Consider the following 21,963-nt stretch of genomic DNA (forward strand, 5'->3'; position numbering starts at 1 on the left):
TTGGCGTAGAAACACGAAAAAAGTCTTCCAACTTGTTATTTTCCCCACAAAATAGTAGCCAGTGAGCTGAACTATTATTAACTCTTTTTTGTCCTCAAAGCCGTTGTCTCAAATCTCTCTAAGTCGCTGCACTGACGCATGTTGGATCTAAACACTACATCGACATGGTTACTCTGCAATTCACACTTTAAGTATCTGGTAGAGGGTTCATCGAACCATTTTCATACTACTTCTCTACCACTCCACTCTCGAATGGTGCGTGGGAAAAAGGAACACCTAAATCTTCCCGTTCGAGCTCTGATTTCTCTTATTTTATGATGATCATTTCTCCCGACGTAGTTGAGTGTCAACACAATATTTTCGCATTCGGAAGAGAAAGTTGGTGACTGAAATTTCGTAAATAGATCTCGCACCAAAGAAAACCCCCTTTGTTTCAGTGACTGCCACCCCAATTCGCGTATCATATCAGTGACACTCTCACCCCTATTGCGCGATAACACGAAACGAGCTGCCCTTCTTTGCACTCCCTCGATGTCCTCCGTCAATTCCTACCTGGTAAGGATCCCATACCGCGCAGCAATATTCCAGCAGAGGACGGATAAGTGTAATGTAAGCTGTCTCTTTCATGGGTTTGTCGCATCTTCTAAGTCTTCTGCCAACAAAGCGCAGTCTTTGTTTCGCCTCCCCCTCAATATTATCTATGTGGTCTTGCCAATTTAAGTTGCTCGTAATTGTAATTCCCAGATACTTAGTCGAACTGACAGCCCTTAGAATTGTGCGATTCATCGTATACCCAAAATTTATCGGATTTCTTTTAGTACCCATGTGGATGACCTCGCACTTTTCTTTGTTTAGTGCCAATTGCCACTTTTCGCACCACACATAAATTCTCTATATCATTTTGTAATTGGAATTGATCGTCTGATGATTTTACTAGACGGTAAATTACAGCGTCATCTGCAAACAATCTAAGGGGGCTGCTCAGATTATCACCTAGATCATTTATATAAATCAGGAACAGAAGAGGGCCTACGACACTACAATGCGGAACGCCAGATATCACTTCTGTTCTTCTCGATGATTTACCGTCTATCACTACGAACGGTGACCTCTCTGAGAGGAAATCACGAATCCATTAACGCAATTGAGACGATACTCCATATGCACGCATTTTGATTAATAGTCGCTTGTGAGGAGCGGTATCAAAAGCCTTCTGGAAATCTGGGAATATGGAATCGATCTGAGATTGCTTGTCGACAGCACTCATTACTTCAAGGAAATAAAGAGCTAGCTGCGTTGCACAAGAACGATATTTTCTGAATACGAGTTGGTTATGTATCAATAAGTCATTTTCTTCAAGGTGATTCATAATGTTCGAGTACAGTATATGCTCCAAAATCCTACTGCAAATTGAGGTCAGTGATATGGGTCTGTAATTCAGTGGGTTATTCCTATTTCCTTTCTCGAATATTGGTGTGACCTGTGTTACTTTCCACTCTTTAGGAACAGACCTTTCGTCAAGTGAGCGGTTGTACACGATTGCTAAGAAAGGCGCTATTGTGTCTGCATACTCTGAGAGGAACCTGATTGGCATACCATCTGGACAGAAAAAGTACCTTAAGTGATTTGAGTTGTTTCGGAACGCGTAAGATATCTACTTTTATGTCACTCATGCTAACAGCTGTTCTGGTTTCAAATTCTAGAATATTTACTTAGTCTTCTTTAGTGACGGAATTACGGAAAACTGTATTTAGTAACTCCGCTTTAGTGGCACCATCATCGGTAACATTTCCATCGCTATCGCGCAGTGACGGTATTTACTATTTTTTGCCACTGGTGTACTTTACATACGACAAGAATCTCTTTGGGTTTTCTACCATTCAATATACTAACGAAAAGCTTACTCTGAGTTAGTCCTCAATAATTTCGGGTGACTTTGGACGCCTGTAACATTCGACAAAAGTTTTAGGAGACTTTAGATTCTAAGTGTGTACTTAGTTGGTTCTTAGCACTACAAACACGAATGAATTGCTTGATTATACCATCGGGATGTCCATATCCGGCAATTTAGAAATCTTAGTACAATGGAGTTAGCGAGTTTCTGTTGGCAGTACTCTCACCTTTGGCTACTAACGTAAAGCACTTCGGTTGTTGACAGGGGAGGGGGAAGTACGGGCAAGTGCAGAGTCAGTCAATCTGGGCCGCACCGGTAGTGATACTGGTAAGGCCTTCCGCCAATTGAATATTTTTATGCTGCATTTGTTACACTGTCTAGCAAGTAAAGCTATGCTCACAACCCGTAGGTTGGTTTGAACACTGCACTACTTTACTACTCACGACAGTGTGCCCTTCACTTCTTTCCTCCTCTGAACTAACTTTACAGCCAGTCAGAGGGGGGTGGGACCAACAGTACAACATCTAGGCTACTCAGAAAGACGGTATAACTTCACTTGACTCTTTTTCTCATTCTTATAGCTGCTAGAAGCGATAAATAACGGGAAAAACCGTACACCCAATAGGGAACTGAACCCAAAACCGGAGGGACTTTACAGTCTGGAACTTCAACACTGGGGAACCGAGGTGCGTTTCTGAACAGAACATTGATTAGTAGATTATTGAACAGAGCAAACTAAAGAAACACTAGTTATTGATTTCTATCCGAGAAGTACACGAAGAAAATACGGTGATATTCCAGGCTGACGAGATCACCCTGCGATTGCCACGAAAACATTCCCTAGACCATAATGCTCCCTCCTACTGCCTAATCCCTACCGGTGACTGTTGCAGAGTGTTTGCTTTCAGACGTTTCACGCTGCGCTGTACAAGTCAACGGCCATCTGTCATCCGAAAGCCCACCTGTCGCCAATCGGTGAACTTCCAGGCGCGGTATTGGCTAGCAAATTTCAGCCTTCGTCGCAGGTGAACAGCAGTCAGTATGTGTGCACGAAACGGTGCCTGCTGCGGAGGCCCATACACGGCAGCCTTCTCTTAGCGGTTATTGAGACACTGTTGGCAGCTCCTTGGTTCATCTGGGCGGTCAGCCGCTCAACGGTTGCACGTCGTTCATCCCTGTCATCTATGGCCCGCGGTGCACCACAGTTGTCTCTGCGTCGGTTTTATAGCACCGTTTTCCCACGCACGGTGCACTTGAACAACGACGGCACATTAACAGTTTACTAACAGTGCCGCTTCGGATCTTCTTGGAGACCAAGTCCACCCCTACATGAGTTTCTCCTCGGCACGGTGGCATCTACCAGTAGGGCAATGCAACGAGCCACACAGCTTGCAGTGTACGTGCGTGGTTCTAAAAGCATCTGGATAAGTTTACCCAACTCCCCTTCGCACCAACCTCCACGGATTTAAACCCAGTCGAGACACTGTGGGAGCGACCACATCGATCGAGCTGTTCGTGTCATAGACCCTCAACCGAGAAACCTATTACAGCTGGTCACGGCACTGCCGTCAGCACATGGCTACACATCCCTGACCGTACCTTCCCCAGCGCCCCATCGATTCTCTCCCTGCACGCCTCGCAGTGGTCGGCACTACAAACTGTGGTTATTTAGGCTTTTGACAGGTGGTCACAATGTGAGTGGGCAGTGTTTACGCGTCTTTGACACGCGGTCTGAAATCCCAGCAAATGATGTTTAAGAAAGGAAATGCTGGACAAGAAGCACCAACCTGTGTCTAGTTACCGCGTAGTTCGCTCAAAAGCAAAACATATACAACCATTTACTGGCGTCGATTGTATGACTGCGACAGTTGAAGAAATGTGTCCGGAAAAAGCTGATTTATTTAAAAACATCGGTTTGTCAACAAACACTGTAGCTGTAAGAGTAAATGATATTGCTGACAAGGGAACCTCCCCGTCGCACCCCCCTCATATTTAGTTATAAGTTGGCACAGTGGATAGGCCTTGAAAAACTGAACACAGATCAATCGAGAAAACAGGGAGAAATTGTGTGGAACTATGAAAAAATAAGCAAAATATACAAACTAAGAAGTCCATGCGCAAGATAGGCAACATCGAGGAGAGCGTGAGCTTAGGAGCGCAGTGGTCCCGTGGTTAGCGTGAGCAGCTGCGGAACGAGGGGTCCTTGGTTCAAGTTTTCCCTAGAGTGAAAAGTTTAATTTTTTATTTTCAGATAATTATTAAAGTTCAGGCACTAACACATCAATTTCGCTCTCCAAAATTCAAGGACATGTTGAGATTTGCTTGGACATATGCAGGATTTGACGGTCTACACACGGAAAAATTTGAAAACGTTGAAAACATGTTTTGACAGAGCACAGGGAAAACTGTGCGACTGTGAAACTGTTGCCTTAATTTGTTGCAGTTTACGTGACAAACTCTTATGTTTTCATCACTTTTTTGGGAGTGATTATCACATCCACAAGAAAACCTAAATCGGGCAAGGTAGAAGAATCTTTTTACCCATTCGCCAAGTGTACAAGTTAGGTGAGTCGACAACATATTCCTGTCATGTGACGCACATGCCGTCACCAGTGTTGTATAGAATATATCAGACGTTTTCCTGTGGAGGAATCGGTTGAACTATAACCTTGCGATCAAATGTTTTCGGTTCCCATTGGACAGGCACGTCCTTTCGTTTACTAATCGCACTGTTTTGCGGTGCGGTCGCAAAACACAGACACTAAACTTATTACATTGAACAGAGACGTCAATGAACGAACGGACAGATCATAACTTTGCGAAAATAAAGAAAGTAAACTTTTCACTCGAGTGCAGACTTGAACCAAGGACCTCTCGTTCCGCAGTTGCTCACGCTAACCACCGGACCAGGGCGCTCCTGAACTCACATTGTCCTTGTTGTGCCTATCTTGCGCATGGGCTTCTTAGTTTGTATATTTTGCTTATTTTTTTCATAATTCCACACAACTTCTTGTTTTCTCGATTGATCAGTGTTCAGTTTTTCAAGGCCTATCCACTGTGACAACTTAGAACTAAATCTGAGGGGGGGTGCGTTGGGGAGGTTCCCTTGTGAGAATATACCGACTGTCTGGAAAAACTCGACATTTAGATATTAAGATCACACGCTCTTAATCATCGTCATCACGAGTTTACTGAAGAGATAGAAGAAAATAAGACTGAAGAAAAAAACGTACGCTGACTTGGCTGTGGGAAACCTCCGAACAACTGAAATTTTCTTGAGTACATTGGCTGACTTTCAAAACAAAGAGTGGTTATCGAATTTATCATTTCATACAGATTTAACACACATATGAACGACTTTAATTTAAAATTACAAAGAGAAAGACTGTTTTGTTTCAGTCTCAACCGAACAAAAAATTTTTCACGCATTTTAATATGTACCGATCAGTCAGCAATCAGAGTCTACATTTCAATCAGTCTCCATTTCCGGAAGATTTTGCAACTGAAACTTCGAGTGCTTCAAAAATAAAGTTTTAAGACGCATTTTTCAGAATTTGATGCAACTGCAAACGATAGTAAGATTTTTCAAAATCCGTTTAACGCCGATATATGAAGTCTTGTCCCAGGACTTCAAACGGAAATGGTTGATTTGCAATGTAGCGATTTTAAGGTATTTGTTTATGCCCGTGCTTCTTAATTTGTCGAAAAAGATACATAGCACAGTCGTTAACTAAATTCGTAGCGTGCAGAGTTACTGCCTTACCGGCATCTTTAACGAATTAGTTATAGTTAGCAACGAGAAATCAGAATTGGAAAGGGTTACCAAGTGCCGGCGAAGGAAAGATCTTGCAACATCGTCGCGGCCATGGAGGTAAAAAAAGATGGGAGTTATTACATCACAAACTTGAAGCCGACGTCCGCCATTTTAAATAGCCTAAAACGTCAGGTTCACCGCATTCATACCTCCATAGTTCACCGCGGTGATACTTCATGACGTCACTCTGACGCGCCCGTGCGCTGTTGCGGTCGTGTTGGGTGCTTTCATTGTGTGGGGGCGTAATTGTTTCCTCAAAAATGCCAGGCTACATTGTTCACGGATTACTAATCCATCCGATCGTATTCTAAATCTTAAAGGTATCACATTTCATTCGTTCAGTAGAGTTGTTCAAGCAATATTTTCTTTTATTTACTTGAATTATGGTAGCGCTGTTTGCTTTTATCGTAGTTGTTTTATTTCTGTCAGCTGACTTTAGATTTGTCTTACTTTACTCAGTATCCGTTCTTTCTCTTCTTTCCTGTGTTTTTCATTGCCTTCCAAAATCGCAAACGCTCCAAGGTCAGAGCCACACATTGTCGACCGTCTCGTCATCGCCCAACACACGGCTACGTAACCGCGCTGATTGTTGGGGCAGCATCTCATGCCCTAAATTCCTCCCGCCGAAAATTATTCATTGTGTACATTCCCTTCGCCTCCCCTTTAAAAACGATTCCAGAAACAGGTGTGTGTGTTTCCTTTCTGAAGAAGTGTATGGCAGAAAACTTTCGTTAACAGTCTCTTCGCCGGGCCTGCCTGCTGCTCGGCATGTGAGTAGCAACCTATCCGTTTCACAGTATAGTTATCACCTCATAAAACTAAGTAAATAATCCACTGGACTTCAATAGGAACAATGTTGTACATAATTACAATACCAGAAGAAGAAAAATATGACCTTCATTACGCCACATTAAGGTTGTAGCACAAACAAGGGTTCACAATTTTGCAACCAAAAGTTTTGATCAGTTACCCATCGGTATAAAATGCCTGATAGACTGCAAAGAAAAAAGTTGAAACTATACTGAAAACGTTTCTCTTTGACAACTCCTCTTATTCCACAGAAGATTATCTATTCCTGTAATGTGTAATGGTGACGGCAATTACTGACATCCGGCTGTCTTTAATCAAAATACAAAAAACTAGTAAATGATCAGCATGGAGACATACTTACAAAAAACTGATAATATACAATGACTCGTTACACATTATTACGATTTATCGTGCAAATAATACATGGAACGTGAAACAATTTCAGTAGCTATTGTTCTATCACAAGCATGGTATAGGCTTATACTTTGAGAACCTCAAAATGAAATTCAAAAGTAAAATCAAGCAGGTGATCAAAGTAGATGTACATTCCAATTGTGCTAAGCCTGGTTATTCCTGAAACACTGACCGAGTTAATAGCGAGAAATATTCCGGGAAGAGAAGCAAACACGCTACTGTTGGAAAAGTAGGCCTACATCTTACATAGGTAATCATCACTGAAAATATTACTTAAATACAAGTTAAAGCAAAATATCCATTTTATGAGGTCTTAAGAGTTTAAAACAATTTTCCTTAATCACATTTATAGCATTCCACAGTGCTGGAAGACACTTAAAAATTATATCTTTTTTTTACCCAGTGATTTCCTATTACTGGCCCCACACTGAATGACACATATATAAGATTTCAAAGTGAGAAGATGCGTTAACTACAGTGAAACTAACGCACTGACAATCTCATAAAACCAGAACTCTATTCTGCATTGAGATATACCTGTGTGCAGTTCTGTTTCTTTGGCATTTCAATAATCGTACAATTTGTTGACATGCACAAGATACGATAGCATGCCTTGCTTCTTTCCTCTTTGCACACGTTTATGGGCTAACAGAGAACATGTACGCAAGTTTTTTTATTTTTTTTATTTATTTATTTTTTTTGCAAACGTGAACATTCAAAATGTTGTTCTTACGAGTTGAAAGCTGAAAATGTGGCTAAGAAGAAGCCGTACCAGTAAGCAAACAAGCATTAGTTTCGGAGTTCCAGCTTCATTTGCTATCAATACAAACACAGTAAATATGGAATAAAATGCATTACGAAAGCATCCTTTTCACATCACATCCCTCTCTTTCGTTATTCGAAATGCATCAACAAAACAAGTTACATTCACGAGGCCAAATGTGTCGTATTACTAGAGCAAATACGCATTTAAGAATGCAAATACGCATTTAAGAATAGAGAGATAGATAGATAGATAGATAGATAGATATGACAATGAGTTGGGCTGAATGAGTGAGTGAGTGAGTGAGAAAAGGCAACTGGGAGTTGACGGGTATGGGCAACTTTACAGCGATGGGCTAGTAGGTTAGAGTTAGGCTACAGAGTTTAAAGGGAGCTGGCGGGAATGAGGGCTGAATGAATTACATGTTGAAAAGGGCGCGAATATGTTCGCATGCCAATTTTTTGGGAACATTTTTAAAGGTCTGAGAACGGCATAGAATTGAGGCAGTTGATACCACAGTTTTCAGTCAGATTCTTTTAAACAGGAGTATATTCGCCTTTTTGTGCCCCATAGGAGGATTTTTCATTGCTGATTATTATAATAAAACACAGCGCCAGTTACATTTTTTATGCATACTGTCCATCTTTTCAGAAATTTACTCCTATTTTCAAATGCAACTACTTAGATAGGTATTTTATGGGGCACCTGTGTATTTGTTTTTCTGATTCTCTTGTCCTGTAGTCATCTTTTTATGGTTTTATTGCACTCGGAAGATGTAAATCTTGTGACTGTATACATGTTAGTGTTTGGAAATTGCAATATTTTGTGTATTCTTACAGCTAGTTTGCTGCTCATTATTTAAAACTGTGCTAATCACTGGTATAAACAAACCATTTTAAACATTTTAGCATTATTATTATTATTATTATTAATAATAATAATGACTTAAGCATCTGTTGCATGTTAAATATGGGAGTAAGATATTTATTTATTTATTTTTGGGTGGCCGGGGTAGGGGGCGGGGGAGGAGACTGCACTGAAAGAATGTGCTGAAGATCTTCGTTAGTAAATAAAATTCTTTACTCCCATTAATTTACAAGCGATATCTCAAGACCGCAGACATTCTGTTTTAAATATTAAAACACTTTTTCAGATGACAGATAATATGTCACAGTTAATCGGCACAGATAACTGTACTTTAATCACTGTGTATCCAACTGTCAAATGCTTTACCGAGAAAGATCGTGCGCCTTCAGGTTTGTTTCCCTTTTCTGCTCCACGATCACGTGCCCATAAACAGTCCTTCAGTGTATTCTGACAGCTAAACTCAAGGCGAATATAACGAAACGGTGAACCAGCGAGGCGTCTTTCTTTAGCACTTATCCCTTCGCTAGCGGTGCCCACTGTCTCTGGACGCAGTGCGCTAGAACGATAATGTTACGCGATTTTCTTGTGACGTCTCATGCTTTTTGCTGGCAGTAGCTTTCAGATGAACGTGTGTGGATGTACTTTCAAAACTATCCACAAGAAAGCAAAATTAGTCCAAGTATCACAGTCTTCATCACACTGAGAGACGCGTTTCCTAACGCTGTGGCCAAAACTTTGAAATGAGAGGACACTAGAAAGTGTATGATATGGTTTCTGAGAATGTATTTCACATCTGGCGGAAAGTACAATTTATTATTATTGTTGTTGTTGCACTTAACGATTTCCAGAAAGTCATAATTAGTCTTTAGTTCTGACAGAAGTAAGCCCTTTTCAACAGGCCATCTACGGCGGCACAACTTCAATTAATAATCACATAATTCCGTAAATCCTATTACGAAGAAAGGTTCAGGAATGTGTAATTAGTTAAGTTATAAATTAAAGTAAAAAACAACCACTGCTGGCTGCTTCTGTAAAATATACTGGCAACAAATCGAACTAATAACTATGCTTATTATTTCAAGACTGCTTTATATGTTATAATACCTATTTTGCAAAAGGCCACTACTTCAACTCCTATACCATTCAGCTGTTGTCTTCACCTGCCACTTTAAAAAGTTTTAGTTTGTTTTTAAGGGTTTCTCAATCTCCTGCATTCCGATTTCCACCGGGGCAACCAGCTACCGATTTTCGCGCCAGAATATAAAACTACATGCTGCTCCCTAGAGAGAGCTACATAGTCCACATAGAAATTACTCCTAGTTTTGTGGTTGTCACTTGCTGAGTTCTCCTAAATTAAACGCTATTATTAATCACAAACACCATTAGGGAGTATATAAGCTACCAGCATGTAAGTAAAAGAAATCCTAGGTCCATTATCAACTTTGCTTAATCGTCTTATTGCACACTTCTGTAGAATAAACACTTTTTCGACTTGGCTATAATGTCCCAGAACACTGTGCTATAGGCTACAGCTGAGTGAAAGGAGGCAACCCCAAATGAAATCATGGATGAGGGCAGGTAATTTGAAACTGCAACTATCACTATGCGCACACAGTACCTAGTGAAAAATGGAAAATTGTATAGCATCGCTAAAAGTACGGTGTATTGTGCGAATTTTAGTAACAAAGTCAATTCATGCTAGGCTTGAAGATCAAAAATTAACTTTTCCTTCACATTAGAAAAATTTACTATCAAATATTTCAATAATTACTTTTCCGCCAGCTGAATATTGTATTGTTCTTTTACGTAAAATATTCTTTGAATAATCAAGCTCGATTGTCTACTACCCCATTTGGGCTCAACGGAAGTTTCCGATTGTATCGATAGTTGCGGTTGAGTTATATAGGTCAGGAAAACGACCGAGTTCTGTGGTTTTGTTCGTGTGGCGGAATGTTGTAATATATATATATATATATATATATATATATATATATATATATATATATATATATATATATATATATATTTACTGTCGTAGATTTAACTTGTCCCCGCCCTCAAACCCCTAATTTTCCAGGGTTGTCCCTAATAGTTTCATTTTAATTTTGGAGTGAGACGGTAGGCTACTGTGTATTTTTGTTCGCGTTTGTTTGCCTGTGTATGAAAGTACGTCATTACCGCCATATTGTATACGCTGAAACTAGCCGTTTACGCCATATTGATGACGTCATGTGTTGTAAAACAGACTAGTGGAATCGGATACTTCTGTAATGCCACTTCCTAAAACTAACGTGAAAGCTATTCTTGACATGGGGCAGATATATTTGCTCACTTTAAATTATTTGTGTGTCAGTTTAATGCAATGAACATGTCAAACCGTATGACTAAAATAATTACCTGTTATGATCTCTTACAAAAATGACTATCGTATTTAGAGGAACATTACTGTTACTGATGTATAGGCTACTGATAAAACCTATAAAACAACCAAATGCCAACACAAAAAACTTGTATCAGTAACATTATAAAATGATTTCACATATCCTAATGCAACTTAACTGAACATGATGCACACAGTGCTTGCATACTAAATTTCACCTATACATAAGTAGATCATATAACATACACAAACTCTAATGTGCAGGGAAGCATATTAAAAGAAATAACACTCCTGTTTGCACTAAGTTATCTTTTCAAAAAGATGAGACACAATACAAGTCAAGGGAAAATGTTCACTGGGAGGTTACATATTTCTGCTTAAATTGAAAATTTTGTAGTTTTAGGGTCAAAATCATCCATGTAAACAAAAAGATGGCTAAAATGCAGAATTTCCTGATGTAGACTATGATTTTCAATCCTCATTTATTAATATCAATACCTCCAATTACTGAAAGTGACTTTCAAGAAGGGATGTATCTGCCGGTAAAGGCATAGAGCAGCGAAAAGAGATGAGGTTCAGAACAAATATTGTGCATCCTTCCTGAGCTAACGATGAAAATTTTAGGTGATAGATGTTTTCTATTTATGAAACCAGATGATATTTACGAAAAATGTATAAAAGACTCAAATCATCTACATTAATACTCGTACCTCTATTCATTTATATTTTTGCATGGAAACTGTCAAACTATTCATAATTAGGGTGCTTGTCACACACATAATATTATGTAATTGGATAAATGTTTATTTTGATTAAACTATTTTCATTGATACTTAAGTTATTTAAAATATTATGTAGTTTATATTGAAAATCATTACCTATTTCTACATTGTTTGCACAGGTTGTGCTCACATTTTAGTATGTTATGAACTCAGTGCAATTACCTCTACTACTCGAGTTTCACAGGAATTTAAAGTTGTCTTCAACAACTGGCAAAGACAATCATTTTTCTCACACACCTAATAATGGTATTTACTATTCTAAGTATCCCTCTACCCATTACACATATCTGTGTGTGAGTTCCATAATGAGAAGAACTGCCTTAATGTTCACTTGTTCTGATTACTATTGAAATATTGTCACCATGTCAGACCCAGTAGCATGGGGTGTCATACTAGTGGCACATGTACATAAGTTCGCCAAAGGTTTCTTTTTTTGCAGAACACATACCGATACCAAGTGAGCTATAGAATATGCAAGTCATATATTTGGCACGGTTTATATACGGTAGAATTCTCCACCAATTAACTTGACGCTACAAACAAAACATGAGAGTGTGTTCTTTTTCTTGTATGAGATAGGCAGATAAATTTTCCAATTTATGAACTGGGTAAATAAACCGAGTTACATCTCCATTTGTCAAGTGACTACGCATCTGAATTTATATTTCGCTTCGTTAGTTATTTATGGTACTTCATATGCTACTTGTCTAGCGAATCCTGTTATATGACGCAAATTTATTAGCACTGCTGATCACAGACAATACGATAGGCCTAAGTATACACTGCAAAAGATGCCCTGTAATGCAAACTGATCGTCACCACAACTGCATATTCCGTTTCAGTTTCCATGCTCTTGAACTATTTAGAACACACCAATGTCAGCAGTGCAGAGCAAGGTGATACAAAGTGCGCCTATACGAGGCGGGTCAATACAGCTTTGAAGAGAAGATACAGCGCCAACAACGATGTTCCACAAGACAATGGGAATCTCACATAGGCTACTTAAATCGTTTACTCTCTAACCCCTCCCACTTTAAGAATTTATTTCGCATGAAGATTAAAACATTTTAAAAACAACTTATAATATCAATGACGATAATATCACGCATATGCTTTTACTGGTACTGATTAACTGTATCGTTTGGGCTTCCAAATAGAAAAGACTTATCAAATATAACGATCGATTTAAAAACGTTGTTTATCTGAGCAGATGAAATTCTTGTTGGATACCCTAAAATGTAACAATTATGCCATGTTTAGGACGGTATTCACAGAAATAGCTTTGCAGAGAAACTGGTAATCTATTAAAACCATGTCCCACCATCCCTTCAGACTAAATAATGTAACCATTTCCTCTGGCATAATGAAGCGGATGACATTTCATTATGTCTCGTACTTAATCGTCGGTACAGCTCTTGATTTCTAAGGATCTTGTAAATTTGTTAATTTCAGAATAATCTAGTAATAAAACGTATGCATATAACGCCAGTAACAGCGGAATCTTTGACGCTGCATAAAATGACATATCAGCAATCCCCAGACTGACAATCGCACGGACACAATGTAAACAAGCTTTGCATCGATGCACGTAATTAAAAGGCCTACCAGGATTTCTCGTTCATTATGAACTGCATATTCTGTCATACACGGAGGACTCACTAAAAGAGATTTACAGTGACAGCATCCGTCACAACTCTGCAGTTCATTGCTAGTTAAACCGAGGTCTTACCTTGTCAGCTGGTATGTTTCTGGAGCTCATCTTAGAAATTGCGTCGTTTAAACCAATAAGCGTAGAAGTGGATGGCTAATTTCCCAGGGAGTTGATTTTTTTCGTAGCACCAAGCAGCTGGTGGCAGCAGACGAAAATGAGCAACATTAACACACAACACTAAACTTCTTATTACGCCATAATGACGCACAGTTTAGCGAAGTGACGAGAATAATATCGAACCACGTTATCTATCCATTCTTCTACGGATGTGAAACTTGCATTTTTTATACGAAACCAAATAATTTTACACTTTTCCTGGGCACACGGGCAAGAAGCAGTGGCTCCAACCAACGAAAATGGCGAACTCCATCTACTTCTAAGGTCTCTGGATGTTATGCTGCATTCTGGGATAACCACTGCCTTCCCGATTTGGAGCGGCGCCGAAGACGAAGCATTGAAAGAAGTGTTTACTCGAGTTTGTCGTTTATTCCAAAAAGAATTTCAGCTGTCATCACTTTTTAACGAATTTAAAGTAGGTGGAAAATTTCTTAATCTGTGTAAAAGAAGGCATATAGTCGCAATGAAAATTTATCTAAATACCCTAACATCTCTGGCGACTCCAGGTATAAATATTTTGGTGTGGGAGTTGACAGTGGGTGGTGGAGGTATATGATGGAGAGGTGATAGTTTCGCCCAGCGTGGGTGAAAGGATTTTTTTTGTAGTTATGTGTAATTCATTTTCTAGATTAGGGGTGTGTTGTGTAATGCAAATCTTGTGATAGACACGTTCTGTTTACCAATGAAGATGACATCCATGGACGAAAATAATTGTGCTCCCAAGGAAGTCTCAATCGAGGCGTTAAGTGTAAGAATATAGTTATGTACATTACATAAATGGCTTTTTTTTGTAAATTTCTTGTTTCTCTGAGAGTAATTCTTTACTCTTACCTCTGCGCATCAGTCGTTTGGAAAAAATCATAGAAAATAATCTTGAAGCGGAATACTGGTCCGTAAAAAACAGTTAATATGTAGGAGCTCACAAGAACAAACGCAGCTTCGTAAATGATATTTGAAATTTGCTGGAAGAGCCGTTTAAGTAATAAGGCCATGTCATTGTTGTCTACATGTTTGCATCATACTTACCATTACATTTTGGAAACCAGTTCCTATTTTAAAATTTTTGTTTTTTGTGTTGCCTTACTTACATTATAAAAGTCTGTGCTCTATTTGTAAAGATTTTACAGTTTCATACTTCTCAACTTGTTTGTGGAAGTTCTTTGAGTAGATTAATTAATGTGGCTTGATTTCTTCAAGAGAAGGAAATCTGAATCTATTTCACATTAAATTTGCTGACTGCAACAAGTGTTCTGCCGCAAGCATTGACTTTCAAACCTACTTCAAATTTTATATACAATTTTCGTTACTCAATAATGGTCCTCGAATAGCATTTTTCTCCACAATTAAACTTTTACATTTCTGGTGCAACATCGAATTCTAATTTCCTAACACTGTCTTATATGACAGTTTCATATATAGGCAAAATATTGGAAATTTTTCTTATGAACACCATTATTGTTAATGCAAATATTGTCTCGTATAGTTTGTTTCAGAAAGGAGGAACTAAAGATATATGGAAATCACTTCAGTGATACCTATAGAGAGAGATAGGTGTTAGAAAGAGTTCTGAAGGCTACAGTAACAAACACAAACTAGTGTATGTTATTGTATCTGGTACTTCTGTTCTCTGTATCTGCCAAAAGGCTTGCAAATAAACATGCTAATTTTCAGATCCTTGATGGGACCAGTGATTATTGACTTGAGTCGGGTTTTATCCAAAATTCATATCAACCTTTTTGCAGGATACATCTCATTCTATGTTGCCTCAAGATTTCATGGTATGAGACACATCAGGTTTCTTAGACCAGCAAGTGTCATTCACACAAATATTAAAGGGTTTTGATAATGCAGATATATTTAAATTATTTATGTATTTGAAAAGACCTGTAATAGATAGAGAATGAGTATCAAAAACAGAAATACATTAAATGTCAAATCATAAGTATGGCCTGTTGCAAGATTTGTGTTACTCTACATCAACTTATTCATGCTGAGTAGTCCTTCCTCATGACCACCTGGCTGTAGGGTTGGTCCTGTAGTCAGCTGTGGCCAGCCTAATTGCCTTATGATGAACAATGCCAATGAGCTTTGTAGGTTTGCTGTGATGATTCATAAACTTAAGCATCCAGTGAGCATCATACATAATCTGCAAGTGTACCATGTCTGTTGCCAAAGGTCTGTTCCTTAAGGCACTTGAGGGTATTATGTGGCATCAGACCTTCGGCTTTTAAATCTTTTAGGCATCACAACCATATCAACAAGTCATCAAAAATGAGTCTGCAAATGTCACTGTTTTCATGCATCTGACAACTGTATTTTCCATTTAGGTATCGAAGGGTCAGGAGAACTGACCTTTAAAATACTTGCACACTGACCTCTCTGAGGATAATTTGAACACAATACTATCTGCCCAAACCTCCATACGCATTTTGTCAGTTATAGTCAACATGAAGTCATTGTAAGGTAGAATGAGTAGCAGAAACTTGCAAAGTTGTTGACAAATAATAACCATTGTACCAGTGTTACTGTCATTGCTCTTTGAATATTATCTCGTTGTCATGATTGTGTATGTCTGGTTGGGTGTCACCAGCATGGTACCTGAAAAACAGTCATGAAAAGAATGACCATTGAAATGCAAGATGTCCCATAGGCCCTACTTGCAGAGCTGCCTGAGAATATTGTCTCTTCTAGTAGTGTTGTTGGCCTCGTCCAAGATTGAAAAATAGCATGTTGTCAATATAGTAATACTTTTTATACTTTCTGAATTGTTTCCTCCAGCAGTGTTTAGTTATCAAGAGTAGAATTGTGTCTTCTGAACCAACATTGGATGTGAGTAAGCAGCTTGCTTGATCTTAGAACTCAGGTAAGATGCTGGTTGACCATGTATTCCAGGATCTTTCTTACTTAGGTAGTGAGAGCTACACTACCACAAATACTGAGGAATGCACAGTCCTTCCTTGGTTTCATTAGGGGATAAAATATGCCAGTTTCTCCCCCTTCCTCCATGACCCATCTTTTTTTATTTTTCATTTTAAATGTCGCGTTTCCCAGGAGGTACTCATGTCAAACTGTAGTAATATTTGGCTGCATTGAGAAGCATTTCTTGAGTCTCCACCGACTCCCATACAAAGAAATTGATATGTCCTGTGCCGATGGAGGTACTATAATAAGAACAGCCCAGGTAACCAATGCAGACCAAATTTTTTAGAAGCACATAAACAACAGCTCCTTAGAGAAAGTTATTTGTAAGAAGTGTTGGTGATAGCTCATGGTAATCACTGATTTTAACCAAGTTCATTAGTGTGTAGATGGCCCCAGTAATGGACAAAGTCAAAGTCTGAGTTCACACAGAAGTTGAACAGTTACAGCATAAAGTAATGTTGATGGCCAGTACCAAAGTCCTTTGCAGTCTGTGGTGTAGAGATCAGTTCCTACCAATGTCTGAGATAGTCACTGCCACTTCGCATATGCCAGTGACTGGTGGTGGCACAGTGTCGGATGTCCCAACTGTTTCCTTAGTGGGATGTGTAATTTATGGTCCACTACTGGGGTTGGTGCCTGACCCAGAGAACTTGGAGGAAATTACCTGATACAGCTTGGTGCCTGCCTAAATACTGTGGCGGCCATGTGTGGCTGCACTATGTAGGCCTCTCATGTGATGTTTGTGTAGTTCTGATTAGGTTTACTTTCATTCCAATTGATCTGTAGTAAGGAGGTTCTTCAGGATGTAGAACATGGCAGAAAAACAATAATACATGACAGATATTTACAACTAAAACAAATAAGGTAATGTATCTTCCACAGGTCCCAAGTGTAATCACAATAAAAACACACACACAAATTTTAAGCTTTCGCAACCCACGGTTGCTTCATCAGGAAAGAGGGAAGGAGAGGGAAAGACGAAAGGATGTGGGTTTTGAGGGAGAGGGTAAGGAGTCATTCCAATCCCGGGAGCGGAAAGACTTACCTTAGGGGGAAAAAAGGACACACACACACACACACACACACACACACACACACACACACACACACATCTGCACATACAGACACAAGCAGACTTTTGTAAAGGCAAAGAAACATTTCAACGTCTGCTTGTGTCTGTGTATGTGTGGTTGGATATGTGTGTGTGTGCGAGTGTATACCTGTCCTTTTTTCCCCCAAGATAAGTCTTTCCGCTCCTGGGATTGGAATGACTCCTTACCCTCTCCCTTAAAAACCCACATCCTTTCGTCTTTCCCTCTCATTCCCTCTTTCCTGATGAAGCAACCATGGGTTACGATTTTACACTATAGAGGAGGATCATTTTACAACACCCATTTACTAATATCACATTAATGCACTGAATTTAAAATTAAAAAAAAAGTTATTTTTTTTTTTTTGTAAGGTAATAAACATATGATAGAACTACAACACTACTTATTTGTGATGAACCCATTACTCCACTGAATTGAAGTTAGGGCCTAGATTGTACTTTAGACACACACACACACACACACACACACACACACACACACACACACACACACACACACACACACAAAAAAAAATCATTTGATTCTACTGAGAAATTCATCAATGGAGTAGGAGTTGGCCACCAATCTGTAGGCTTCTCTTAAACTTAATTTCATTGGTTGTTTAACTTTTTATGGCTGCTGGAAAGTTATTGAAAATGTGTGTTCCTGAATAATGCACACCTTTTTGTACAAGACTAAGTGTCTTTAAATCCTTGTGAAGATTATTCTTATTTCTAGGATTGATTCCATGAACTTAGCTGTTGGTTTGAAAAAGTGATATCTTTTTAATGACAAATTTAATTAAGGAATAAATAAATTGGGAAGCAGTAGTTAGTATCTCTAGTTCCCGAAACAGGCCTCTGCGGGGTGTTCTTGAGTTCACACCACACATAACTCTTATTTCACATTTTTGTGTCAGGAAAACTTTAGCTTGGCTTGATGAATTACCCCAAAAAATAATCCCATATGACATTACGGATTGAAATGAAGCATAGTATGCCAGCTTTTTCCACTCCAGGCAAATGCCGGGATGGTTCCTCTGAAAGGGCACGGCCGACTTCCTTCCCCATCCTTCCCTAATCCGATGAGACCGATGACCACGCTGTCTGGTCTCCTTCCCCAAAACCAACCAACCAACCAACCAACCAGCTTTTTCATTTTTATATACCCTGTGTCTGACAGAATTCACATTGCAAATAAAGATTTGTTTACACTTCAGCAGTTCTGTGGTGTGTCCTCCCAGTTGAATTTATTATCAAACTGTAATCCCAAGAATTTAACACTGTCCACTTCTTCTGTCTGCTTGTCATCATATGTTAGCCATATACTTGTTGGGCACTCCTTACAAGTTCTGAACTGTAGGTAGTGTGTTTTTTTCAAAGTTTAGTGACAAAGAATTGGCTAGGAGCCAGTGATTAATGCCCACAAATATTTTATTAGCTGATCTTTCTAAGAATACACTTGATTTGCTATTTATTGCAATGTTTGTATCATCGGCAAACAAAACAAACTTGGCATCTGGTAATGTTACTGATGAAAGGTCATTAGTATACACAAGAAAAAATAAAGGCCCTAAGATGGCACCTTGTGGGACCCCACTTGTAATTAGTTCCCAGTTGGATGATGCCTGATAGCTTAATACTTGTCTTTTTCCTTAATAACATCCTTTGTTTCCTGCCAGAGATATAAGATTTGAGCCATTTTGCAGCATTTCCTGTTACACTACAATATTCTAATTTACTTAAAAGGATATTGTGATTTACACAGTCAAATGCCTTTGACAGATCACAGAATATACCAGTTGCCTGCAATTTTTTGTCTGATGAATTAAATACATTTTCACTGTAAGTGTAGATAGCCTTCTCAGTATCAGAACCCTTTAGAAATCCAAACTGCGACTTTGACAGTATGTTATTTGTGAAAAATGATTATAAAGCCGTTTCTAAAATTTTTGAGAATGCTGGCAAAATTGAAATTGGATGGAAATTTGACGCTATTTTGGTATGCCCATTCTTAAATAGTGCCTTAACTTCAGCATACTTCAACCATTCAGGAAATATTCCACTGCTAAACAACTAGCTTAATATGTTACTCAACTCAGAATCTCATTCTTTAATTAACGTGGTTGATATTTCATCATACCCACTAGATGTTTTTGATTTTCAAGATTTTATGATGGACATTACTTCTGCTGGGGTAGTGCGGGTCAAATTCATAATGTGGAAGTTACTTGAAATGTCTGGTCTGAGGTATCCCATGGCAGCATCTGCAGAACTTGAGAACCCCGTCTTTTCAGTAACTGTTATAAAATGTTTGTTAAAAAGTTCTGCAACACTATATACATTTGTCACCAATGTATCATTTACATTTAATGCTAATTGTCCCTCTTCATGTCTGGTTCTAACAGTCTCCCCTTTCACTATATCTCATATTGTCTTTATTTTGCTATCTGATATGACTATCTTTTCCTTGTGGTATACTTGCTTTGATGTCCGTATTACAGTCTTTAATATTTTGCAGTATTTCTAGTAATGTCTTTAATATTTTGCAGTATTTCTTGTAATGTGCTATAGCATCGACATCAGAACTGTTTCGGATTGACAGATATAGTTTTCTTTTTGTTTTACAAGATACCTCTATTCCTTGAGTAATTCATGGCTTCTTTGTAGACTTTGCTCTAACCTTGGTTAGTTTTCTGGGAAAACAGTGTTCAAATAAGGTAGGCACTTTATTAGCAAAAGAGTTATATTTTTCATTCATGCCATGGGCACTGTAAACATCACTCCAGTGAACGTCTCTGAGGAGTGTCCTAAAATAATCAATTTTTGTCATATTGATTACCTTTTGAGTTCAGATTTAACAGATATTATATCTTGTTCAGTATTAACATTTAACAGAAGGAATGGCATGTCATGATCTGAGAGGCCATTGACTATTGGTTTTGTAATATAATTTTGTTTATTGGACTTTTCTATAAAGATATTATCAATGGATGTTTGTGAGCAATTGGCTACCCTAGTTGGGAACTTTACAGTGGGAATTAAGTTGATGATAGTGTTACTAACTCAAATAAGTTCTTATTGGGAAAGTCTTTAAGGAGATCTACATTGAAGTCACCAGCAACCACTATTTCTTTGCTTTTGTTTGTTAAATGGGCCAGTACAGCTCCAAGGTGGTTTATGAACAGATTAAATATACCTGCAGGTGCTCGATATACACTTAATATTATGAAGGATTTTTTGTGAAATTCTACTTCTTTTGCACATGCTTCCATATGCTGTTCTAGGCAAAGTTTATGAATGTCTGTGTTCTTAAATTTATGACAGATCCTGATTAATGTGGCAAGTCCACCTTTCTCCGTATCTGCTCTACAAAAGTGAGATGCTAAACTAAAACCTGCAACACTTAAAAGTTCTTTACCAGAGGTCATATTATGTTCACAGAGGCATATTATGTCATCTGGGTTTGAAGACTAATTCGTCTATGCAGCTAATTAATTCATTAATTTTATTTCTCAGTCCTCGAATATTTTGGTGCAATAAAGACAGCTGACATTTCGCTGAGTTAAAATTGGGTAGAATTGAAATTTCTGCTGATTGTTGAAAATTCTTAATCAACAGCTGTTTATGCTGATGTAATAAGCCAGAATTATGTTTTTTGGTTTCTTTCTCAAACTGAAGGTTTGTCTCAATCCTAACCTCTCCTAAAACTTGGTTTCTTTCTGTCTTCCCTACCCTAAAAAAGGGCCTGTTCTGAACCCTATAATAACTGGTATTTTATCACTCATGACAGTGCCTGCCCTCATTAACTTTCCTGCTATTTTCCCAGCCAGTATAAGAGTGGTTGTTGTTGTTAGAGAGGGCGAACAGTCCATACTCAACAGAAAGGACAGTTATATTCTTCATGTTTTGTAAAATATATGTGAACCATCCTCTATCAATGCTCATTGATGATACAAAGTTGAATTTTGTGCTTATGTGGCTGAAACTGAAAAGAAACATTCATTTGATGACTGGGAGATGTCTTTGGAGTTTAAAGATTTCCCTCATCAAAGTACAGCAGTCATCAGTAACCTGGTATGCCTGTCAGAAATTGTTCCATTGGTTTCCCATAGTTTTGTGGAGGAGGTGTTTTATGGAGTCCCCAAAACAATGGTAACAGAGTCTTTTTGCCTTCTTGGTGTACTTGCCCTTGTGACATAGAAGGCTGTGATCCTGTATTCAGTTATTCACCTTTCAAAACATCATAGAGGCACACAACTGCCTCTAATTGAAGATAGTCATTTGTCATTCTGCCAAGGGTCAGGCTGCCTCTTAGACTAACTGAAGTACTTCTGAATGAATACATCAGTGGCATAATGCATTATTGTTTTAAATTGATACATCAGAGCTCGAATGC

The 21,963-nt window shown here is 38.6% G+C and overlaps 2 protein-coding genes across 2 annotated transcripts in view; one reads left to right on the forward strand and one right to left on the reverse strand.

The window, feature by feature from the left end:
• LOC126198956 (ubiquitin-like protein 3) overlaps nucleotides 1-13,803 on the reverse strand; it is a 494,344-nt gene extending 480,541 nt beyond the window's left edge. Inside the window, exon 1 of the mRNA XM_049935605.1 lies at nucleotides 13,454-13,803. Coding sequence (XP_049791562.1) covers nucleotides 13,454-13,483 — 30 coding nt within the window. The 5' untranslated portion in view covers nucleotides 13,484-13,803. The remainder of the gene's footprint in view (nucleotides 1-13,453) is intronic.
• Nucleotides 13,804-14,062: 259 nt separating this feature from the next.
• LOC126198767 (tetratricopeptide repeat protein 5-like) overlaps nucleotides 14,063-21,963 on the forward strand; it is a 165,074-nt gene continuing 157,173 nt past the window's right edge. The window contains exon 1 of the mRNA XM_049935326.1: nucleotides 14,063-14,300. Coding sequence (XP_049791283.1) covers nucleotides 14,235-14,300 — 66 coding nt within the window. The 5' untranslated portion in view covers nucleotides 14,063-14,234. The remainder of the gene's footprint in view (nucleotides 14,301-21,963) is intronic.

This window comes from Schistocerca nitens, chromosome 8, assembly GCF_023898315.1.
Source record: "Schistocerca nitens isolate TAMUIC-IGC-003100 chromosome 8, iqSchNite1.1, whole genome shotgun sequence".
NCBI lineage: Eukaryota > Metazoa > Arthropoda > Insecta > Orthoptera > Acrididae > Schistocerca > Schistocerca nitens.